We start from the raw sequence: 10117 nt of genomic DNA on the forward strand, positions 1-10117 counted from the left end.
TCCGAGCCACAAGCCTTTGTTATCATTCTTTCTTTTTCTATCCTTAGCTAGCCTTCTGATGAAATCCTTTCTTCTATTCTTTTAGTATGGTTTTAATATAATATATATCATAAAATAATAAATCAAGCCTTGTGAACCATGGAGTCAGATCCTCGTCTCTTCCTTCATCCTGGGACCCCCGTGAACACGGTCACGCATGTGCTTCCCTTCCACTCAGGATGTTCTGTCCTGAGATCCATGGGGTTTCAGAGCACCCGCACTCCCACGTGCTGCCCTCACCTCTCCACCCAGCTCTTGTAGCTGGGGATGTCCTTGGCGTACAGCAGCTTGTTGGAGGGGGAGTCCTTGCCCAGGCGGTGCTCGGAGGTGGAGCAGGAATCCATGAAGGTCTGAGCCACCACGGACAGGCAGGCGTCCGTGATGCTGCCCTTGTGGATGTCGAACACGAACTGAGGGTTTTTGATCACGTTCACCCAGAAGCGGAGGGGAAGGCTGGGAGGCAAAGTGAGAATTGAAATGAAATGAAAGACAAAAGGAAAGGGCTCGTGCTGTGGATGGTGCTCCCAGGCAGAACACGAGTGGTGGGGAGAACAAGAGAAGAATTTAAACAGGAGCTGGGCCAAGGCCATCGAGCACCAGTGCTGCCCAGTGCTGCTGGTGGATCCTGCCATGCCCAGGAGCTGCTCCAGACTCAGATCCCACACGGAGCAGAGGAGGAGATGAGGGGCAGGGCAGAGCTGGGCAGTTTGGGGGTACTGGGGGAGCACTGCAGGAGGAGCCCATGAGGAGGAGCTCAGCAGAGCAGGGTCAGTGTGGGGTGAGCAGGGGCAGCACTGATCAGCTCTGCCCGGCTGCTCTCCAGGACCCACGAGCTGGCAGCAGGAACCACAGGATTTGTCCCCAAATCCCGGGGCCTTTGCAATCAAAGGGGAATTATTATTCCTTTTTTTCTCTGGCTGTATAGCAGGATCAAAAAAGCAGCTGCTGCTTTCTATTACCTTTCAAGTCGCAGCTCTCTCTGTCTCTCCAGCTCGCTGAAGGCTGCAGCCTTAACTCTTGCAGTGCTGCAGGAGAGCAGCTCAGCCCCAGCCCCAGCCACCCCAGCTCCCCCTTCCAAACTCCCACCTGCTCCAGGGGCAGCCTTCTCCCACATCCTCCCAAAAATTCCCTTTCTGGAAATGCTGCAGCTCAGCTGAGATGGGGAGAAGGAAGGTCCAGGCCTGGTGGGGCCTGTTGGCTCTGGCAGACCAAACTCTGGTGGTCACTGCTTTCTTTTTTTCTCGTAATTTCTTGTGGTTCTACAGTTTTTATCCCAATAACTCCTTCTAAGGCTTTAAATTAATCGTTTTGAGCTTCCCACTGCCTTAGCAGGGAAGCAGTTTTTGCAGCCATGATGATTAGAGGCCTTTTAAACCACGAGGGACTCAGGGGAAAATACAAGGTCTTCAGGGAACAACCATTTGTTGTGCTTTTTTATTCCTTTCTTGCAGAGGTAAATTTCCAACCCACAGAGGTTTTAATCCTAAAATAGCAGCAGAGGCAGAGATGTGGGAGCTCCCACTGTTTGGAGAGGCTGGACCTGGCTGCAGCCCTTGCCTGAGGCATGCAGAGCTGGCTCCTTCTCCCTGTGCCACCTCCTGCTGATGCCCAAATGCTCCAGGTGCTTCCCAGAGTGATGGGAAAGGTGCAGCCACTGGCTGAGCTCCCCCTCCCAGCCAGTGCTGGCATTTGTGGCACAGCAGGGCTGTGCAGGCAGCACAGGGCAGGCACTGGAACCTTGCTTCCCCCTCTTTCCAAAGTCCAGATGTGCAAATCTACAGCCTGAGGGCAGCGTCCATCTCCCACCCTGGGCAGAGAGACAGCCAGGCTGTCTCCCTTCCCTTCCAAATCAGGATATTTCGAGATTTAGCACCCTGTGAACACTGGCAGCCCACCAAGGCCCCACCCCGTGAGCAGCACAGCTTTGTGTCCCTCTTTGGGGCTTGGCCATTCCCAGTCCTTCCCAAAATGATTCCCCACATCTTTTTTTGTCCAGAATCACTGAGCACCCAGAGAGATAGCCAGGCTATCTCCCTTCCTTCCAAATCAGGATATTTCAGGATTTTAGCATCCTGTGAACACTGGCAGCCCATCAAGGCTCCCACCCCATGAGCAGCACAGCTTTGTGTCCCTCTTTGGGGCTTGGCTGTTCCCAGTCCTTCCTAAAATAATCCTCCACATCATTTTTTGCCCAGAATCCCCCAGATTTGCCTCCTTTCCCCCGTTACCAGTTGCTCTTCCAGGTGTGCCGGACGTCGGTGTCGTGGATGCCGTGCTTGTCCGCCTGCTCGTCCAGGAAGTCAAACATGTACTTGATGGCCAGGGGCAGGGCGCTGCCGCGGTGCACCGTGCTGAACAGCGTCTCAAACAGGTCATCCACGAACTTCTGCAGCGTGCCCTGGTGGCAGGAGGGCAAATCAGACAGCTTCCAGCTTTTTTTTTGTAATGTGATTTTATTCAGGGGTCTGTTCGCCTCCGCGCAGGGTGGGGGGAATTGAGGTTTTCTCTTCATTTCACCAAGGGTTTGAGAATTTCTGGCTTATGGGCTTCAATCAACAAAAAGGAGATTCCCAGAGCCAGAAGATACAGAGGGGATAAATGAACATTGACAAACATCACCCCCAGTGTGATCAGAGACACCTGGCCTGGGAAATGATTGATAAGAGAACCAAAGCATGAGGGCCAAATTAGCACTGAAAGGATCAATAACCAATAAGGGATCAAGTACTGAGAATTGTGTGATTTAGAAGCAGTGAATGTGAATTTCCTTGGGGGTTTTATGTGCAAATATGTAAAAAATGGGGTAAAAATCCATGTGTGATGGAATGATTTTCACTGCACAACCCAGGCATGTGTGGATGAAATAATTTCTATTGCACATCCTGGCCAGAATAAACTATTACCTAATTCTCTAACATTGAAAAGATGCTGTTGGAAGTTTCTGTTTTTCCTGCAGTTTTGGTGACAGAAGTAGCAATCCAGGGGGTGAAGGGAGGGACAGGCACTCCCCTGGCCAAGCAGTGGGGGCAGGAAGGGACACCAGATGTTACCAGCCCCAAAATGCCACCACAGATCCCATGGGAATAACCAAGGTCAGGGTCTTTAGAAAAGCTCCAGCCTGCAGCTACTCACTCATTTACTCTTTATTTCTAACCTGAAATATTTTAGTTTTTTTTTTTTTTTTGCTTTCCAGAGCACAGCTGTATTATCCACACTGATGAGCATGTGGGGAAAGGCAGGAAAATCATATCTGGTTGAGGGAATGGGTAAATATTTCCAGGCACTGCTTCATTCACCAATTTGTGAATTGCTGAACAGTTTTAACACTGTGTAAAAAAAAAAAAAAATGGAGTATTGCAGCAATTGCCTTGAGTGTGAGGAAATCTGCGCTGTGCTTTTGTTGCTGCTTCAGGACTCTCCCAATCCCAGGAATACCCAGCCAGGTGGGAGCTGAGCCTCACCAGGACCCCTCACCGTGCGTTCCCCAGGTGGGCCCAGCCCAGTTACCTTTGTAGCCAGCAGCCTGGTCAGGTAGATCTCAGACACCATCTTGCTGCCCCTGTCCCCTTCCTTCTGGTCGCCGTGGTCGTGGTTCTTGACCAGGTGCCAGACCTTGACGCCGCTCTCCAGGTCGGGGGTGATCATGGGCGCGCGCGAGCGGAGGCTGTCGGGGCTGCCCGTGTAGCGGAACGTGGAGTCTGAGCCAGGGAGAGAGGCTGGTCATGCTCACAGCAAAACCCTGCCGCACCTCCTCAGTGCCCTCACCAGGGATGATAACGCCCAAATTGCTGGCACTGGTTTTTTTTTTTGGGTTTTTTTTTTTTTTTTTTTTTTTGGTGGGGAAATGAAATGGAAAACCAGCGTGGTTTTGCTTCGCACGCGTTCTCGTTCTGCGCCGTCAAAATTTGGGGTTTGGCAAAAATCTGCAGTGGTCTCCGTTCAACAAAAAACCTCAGAATTGAGCTTTTTTTCCTCCCATATATGGCCTGTCCTGCCCCATTCACATCCTTTCCTGATGTGAACTCCTCATACAGGTGACACAAAAATCCTCCCTGAGTCACAGCTCACACATGACCCCGGGCACCGACTCCTGCAGAAGCAGAGCTCCAATTTCAGGATTTTGTAAATAATGAGGAGCTGCCCAGCACAGCCAGCACAAAGGGCAGGAGAAGCTGCTGAGCTTGTCCTTGAGGCTTCCAGGAGAGCAGTGAGGACTCAAGCTGAGCATCCACAGCAGAGCCTGAGGCCACTCCTGCCCACTGTGCCATCCCTGGGCTGAGCAGGCCCAGCCTCATGGTGTCCCTGCAGGGAAAGGGAGCTCAAGGGGCACTGGCAACTTTCCCTGAATTGCTCAGAAACCATGGGGGCATGTGGCACATTTATTTACACATTTCCCTTCCCAAAGAATGTCCCTCCCTGGATCCCCAGCATCTCCAGGATGAGACACGAGGCTGAGGAGCCCAAATGTGCCCTGCTGGATTTTTCCTCCTGCTACATTTCTTTGTTCTCTGGGAATCTCGTGCATTTTCTCAAGTTTAGCCTTCAATTCACTGCTCCCCCTCCTCGTCAGGAGTGTGGGGATCGATCGTAAATCAGCTGAGGGAAATACTCAAGTCATTACCAAAGTAGCTGGATTTTCATCCCTGATTAAGGCTTAGATAAATGAGTGCTCCAACTGATATAATTAAGGAGACAGACAGGGGGACAGCTCAGGAAGCATGCAGCAATTCTATTTTTAAACATATCTCTGTGCTGATATATGACAGGGAGAGTAAATAAGTATCTAATTTAAATTCTGCCGGCACAATTAGAAATATTAATCTTAACATGAGCAATGATCGCTCGTATTGGTGCTTTGCAAAAGCTTTTCCAGCTGACAGAGATCAATGAGCACAGAGGGCTCATGCTGTGAGACCCAGCCTTGGTTTTTCCATCACCTGCACTATGGGATGTGTGGGCCTACACCTGGCAGGGAAAAATGCCTTTTCTCCTGGTTTTTACCTCAAGACTCCCCTGGTTTTGGCACCTCAGAACACTCGCTCGAGGTAAAAACCAACATTATTTTGGGAGCTATAAACAAGAGGAGGAGATGGGTTTGTCAGGAGACTTTTTGCTGGTAAAACACTCTGTGAAATGAACGATAATGAAAGATCAGCACTCGAGAGATTTTGCCACTGCTGCCTTTTATGGAAGTCTATTATTACAATTATTGTGGATTTAGTGTTCCAGGCGTGCACCTGGCACCTTGCAGGCTCATTTTCTCAGGCTGCAGCATCTTCAGGGACCCTCTGGAATGTGCTGAGCCCTTCTATTATGCAAATCAGGAATTCCCAGGTGTGCACATCCCTGCACTCTGCGCTAAGATTGCCCTTCCCCATTTGTGACCCATTAGCTCAGAGCTCAGGATCCTGCACTTGGGGAGGAACAGGGGGAGGATCAGATAAATCAGGTTTATCTGTGGTGCTGCTCAGGGGCAAGGGGCTCAAAGATCCTCTCCTGCATCACCCATCCCCTCTGAGCCCCTGGACCTTTCCCAAATCCCACATTCCCAAAGGCTGCTCCTGTTCTTGGCATTTCCTTTTCCCTCCTCCCACCTTTCCCACTCTCTTTGCTGTTCTCACAGCTGGAAAAGCCTTTGCAATCCAAACCAGCAACCAGGGACGTTTTTCTGTTTGGATTTACATTCGTTTTGGGTGGTTCTTTGGGGGGAGCTGCTGCTTTTTCCCCACCTACACCCCAGTGTGTGTCCCTCCCATCCCTTCCCATCCCGTTTCTCACCATATCTGCTGATGGATGTGCGGGAGATGCTGGCAGAGGCAGGGATGTTGTAGGAGGAGGTTTGCTTGGGCACCAGAGCCACCACGGAGCGGTCTGACACCTGGGGAGGCAAACAGGACCAGTCAGGGGGATTCCCTGCCCACCCTGTGATCCCAGGCTGCTGATCCAGCAAATCCTGGCAGGGGCAGCCCAGGACACGCTCCCTGAGCCCTGAGCTGGGCCAGGATACAGCAGGAGGCTGAAGGAAATGAGGGATAAATCAAAAGATGTGGTGAAGATGCTTTTGGTCGTTCTGATTTAAGGTTATGCCTTACCCAATAAAAATGAGAATCTCAAGAATTGTTGTGATCCAATTAAAGTAACAATGCAGAGGGAATAAAAGGGCTGTAATAACGTTATGGGCCATAAAACATTCCTATTAAACCATTTTTTATTTTAGCAATTTTTACGAACTTTAAAAGTTTGATTTACAGCGGAGCAAGTCATAAAGCCATCTTTCAGGGTATTTAATTGTTATCCCTTTACTGCTCCAGAGAAGGAATTAAACACTGGGAAGTCAAACTATAAATGAACATTAGCACTAACAAGGTTTTGTTACAGCAGATTTTAGTAGCCATGTTTAATTTTATCCTCCCTATAAATCTGGTAGTCACTGGAAGTTTTCTAACTTATTCCCCTTAATTAAGGAGCTGCAGGTTTCCAGGGAATGGGCCTGAGGAGCTTTTAATTTTGAACTTGTGACCTGTGGAGCAGCACAGTGAGCGAGCACAGAGTCACCACGTCTTGCCAGGGCCCAGCAGATACTTTTTAGAGGCTCAGCACAAAAGAAATGCCTCTTCCTGCTGCAGGAATTGCTTTTTGGGGCTAAACCCTGCATTATCTGCCAGGAGTCTGGTGATGGACTCAGCACTGACCCCATGAATGGAGGTTTTTGCTCCCCCAGCAGCTCCAGGGCTCTGTACCCTCTCTGCAGCACCAAGGTGAGCTGCACACAATGACCTGTGCTGCCTCCAAGGCTTTGGGCTCCATCCAGATGAAAGGTTTCATGGAAATCTGAGTTCTTGTTACTGCTGGTGATAGTGGAAATAATAGTTACTTGTGTTTCACGGCACAAAAGTGAGATTTTTCTAAGCAAAACACTCCAAACACCTCCATAATTTCCTTTGCTGCTCCTGCCTCACTTCATCCAATTTATTAAGTCAGTGGAAGGAGTGGTCAGTGCTGATATTATTTTCTTAGGCTGTTATTAGCTGCCACTTCAGCTGCATCTCACCAGGGAGAAACCCGAGCCCGGGGCGCTCCTGTGCCGGATCCATTTCCACCAGAACTGGGAGAGAGGCACTAAAAATTCCACACACACACACACAGAAAGAGCCCTCTCAGTCAGTAAATTTGGGGTGGAATGGCTGCTGTCAGCTCAGCCCCAGCAGCTGCAGAGCAGCCTCAGGTGCAGCACGCGTTCGTTCGCTCCCGCAGCACCCCTGGGACGCGCTCCGGGCTGCCTGGCTGCTCTACAACTTTATCAATATTCTGATTATTCTACAAGCTGGAAACACGGGGCACAAAGCACCTTAAAGACAGGGAAAAGGAAACCTGGGGAGGGGGAGGAGGCAGCCCAGGGCATGGAGCTGTGTCTGCGTGGGGCAGCGAGGGCGCGATGACGATTCCAGCTCCACATCCGCACCGCCTTTGCCTCCTAAGCCTCATTTTCCACCCAAACCTCCCCTTTCTCCTCCTAATTTTTCATTTAAAGCAGCTTCCTGGTCTCCTGGCCTCTCCAGACTCGCAGGGGCTGACAGGTATTCATGCTCTGCTGCCTCTGAGTTAACCCTGCGTGAGCCACTGTAAATCATCCCATATGAAATTCAGGGTTTCATTTTTCCTGAGTGAAACCACACGGGGTAGGACTCTCCCATGGAGTTTAATAGCCATGAAACCAAAAGGATACGACACAAATGTAATGCAATTCCCTGCCATGTGTAACAGCTCTGGAGAATTTAACAAAGAATTACACTTATTTAAGCTACACATCTATTTTTATAAATGAAGAAATAAGCAGGAGGTGCACAGTTCTCTCTATAATTTCATAAAGTGGTTCAAAACTATTAGAAAGGTGAACATTTCTCTTTAATTCCAATTTGGGTTTTGAATGTGAAGGCTTCCCATGAAAAATGCATTTGATCAGTTATTGTATTTTTGTGATTCTAATGCAGGAAACAAAAGCAACAAAATCCAGCATCCAGGTGTGGAGCAGGGAAACCCCTGGGATTAAATAACCACCCTGGGGGCTCAGTGAGGAGGAGGAGGAGGGTGCTTTGGAGCCCTGGAGCTGCAGGGAATGGATCCTGGGACTCAGGAGCAGGAATTGAGCACCTGGAGGGTCCTGCAGCCTCCCAGGTGCAGCACCTGTCCAAGGGACACACCTGGAACCTGGGCTGAGCATCCCCCAGCTCCATCTGCAAACCCAGGGATCTCCCTGCCTTCAGAGCCGGATAAAGACAAACCAGCTCTGAATAAAACATGGGCTTTGCAAAGCAGCTTTCACTTCTTTCCTAGAAATCCAGAAATCGTCTTTACTACTCCTCTGGAAATCCACATTTATTTTGATGGTTTGAACCACACCTGGCTCATGTGTCACACTCCTGTTAAACAGTGAGAGCACGTGGAACTCCAGTGATTTTACACCCTCCTAAAGCTGGGCCTTTACCCAGGTATCTGCTTTACTGTGCAGTCCTGGAACATCTGTATTTTTGATACCTCATAAAAACTTCTACTCCAACAGAAAAAAAAACCCCAAACTGGAAAGAATAAAATAAAATTTTAAATATATATATATATATATATGTTAGTTTTTGGCAAAAGGCTCGCCTTGACAGGATTTCTGCTGCAGTGAAAAGAATTTGGCTTCTCTTTAATGCCTGAGACAGCTCAGTTGGGCTGAGCAGAGCTGGGGCTCGTGTCCCTACCTGGCTGGATGTCTGGCTGCCATCTCCTCCTTTCTTCCAGAGCAAACCTGACATTCAAACGGCAGCAAGGGCTGCAGCATCCAGAGTGCTGCGAGGATTTTGTTTATTTTAAGGGGAAGCTTTTGGCTCAGGTTTTCCCACAGGCTCTGGAACAAAAGTGCTCCCTCCCCCAGCATCCAGCACACATCAGACAAGCACAGCTTTCACTTATGACTTCCTCACGATGACTTTTAAAGATCAAGGCATAATAAAGTCTCGCTGCTTCCCTGCATGTTGGTTAATCCCTTGCAACTGTCAGGTAAAACAGATTTTTAGGAACAATGGAATTAATCTGCGCAACTCCTCTGACATTTCATGGTAATCTGTGTTTAAATCCTGGGGGCTGCTTGGAAAAGTTGACCCTGGAGGTGCTTTTTAACATGCACTGTGCATATTGATGGCACTCTCCTGCCTGGCTCCCTGATTGCAGGGCTCCTGTCAATACTGGCTCCCATTCAAGTCCCCCAGCGTGAGTCAGGCTGATGGACTGGAGATGCTGGATAAACAGGGAGAGATGCCAGATTAAACACTAAACACTTCTGGGGAGGTGGTGATGGACAGGAGTAGGTTACAGTCCCAATTAATGCACTTACCCTGTGCTGCAGACAGGCTGGGAGGGAAAGCCTTTGATTCCCTGCAGCCAAACCTTCCTCAGCCCCCTCCTTGCCTCTCTTCCCATCTTTTGCTTTGATTCCCTCTAACCAAACCTACCCCAGCTCCCTCTTTTCCCATCTTTCACACTGCGAGGAGCCCTTTCCAACAGACTTTGCCCTCTCCAGAAGATAAAGATGACAAGAATTTCTTAGGCCTTCTCACCCACCCTGTCTGAGCATTTCACTGCCTGGTTCCACTTCCCTATGACTTCATTCCTCCCCTGCTGCATTCCAGGCTGTCCCAGACCCCAGACAAAGTCCTGAGCCCCCCGTGCTGCCCTCCCCAGGCCCCTCATCCCCAGCAGCGCCAGCTCAGCCCCTGCACAGCTCCCTCTGCCTCTCTCCCACGGCTGGCAGGTTTAATTTAGCCAATTTTCAACTCTGCTGCTTCCCTTGAGCTCTGTGTCAAGGTTGCTTTCCCCCCTAATGCTGAAGCACATGGAACCCTTCTGGTTTATCACACAGACGTGCCCTCCCTGTCTGCCTGGGCACACAGGCACTGGGAATGAGGTCCCTGCTGCTCTTTTCCCTGCTGGCAGCTTGCTGGGAGCTGTCAGGGGGGCTGCTCCCTCACCTGGTAGTGCACCAGGGTGTTCAGGCGCTTCCAGTCGCCCTCGATCTTGGTGGTGATGTCCTCATCCT

At 49.9% G+C, this 10117-nt stretch overlaps 1 protein-coding gene across 1 annotated transcript in view; it reads right to left on the reverse strand.

Annotated features, from left to right (window-relative positions):
• The window catches only part of PLXNA2 (plexin A2), a 137533-nt gene that overhangs the window by 7947 nt on the left and 119469 nt on the right, over positions 1-10117 (reverse strand). The window contains 5 exon segments of the mRNA XM_005429368.2: positions 280-492; positions 2268-2437; positions 3547-3737; positions 5818-5917; positions 10050-10115. Coding sequence (XP_005429425.1) covers positions 280-492; positions 2268-2437; positions 3547-3737; positions 5818-5917; positions 10050-10115 — 740 coding nt within the window.

The sequence above is a fragment of the Geospiza fortis genome, unplaced genomic scaffold (assembly GCF_000277835.1).
Source record: "Geospiza fortis unplaced genomic scaffold, GeoFor_1.0 scaffold422, whole genome shotgun sequence".
Taxonomy (NCBI): domain Eukaryota; kingdom Metazoa; phylum Chordata; class Aves; order Passeriformes; family Thraupidae; genus Geospiza; species Geospiza fortis.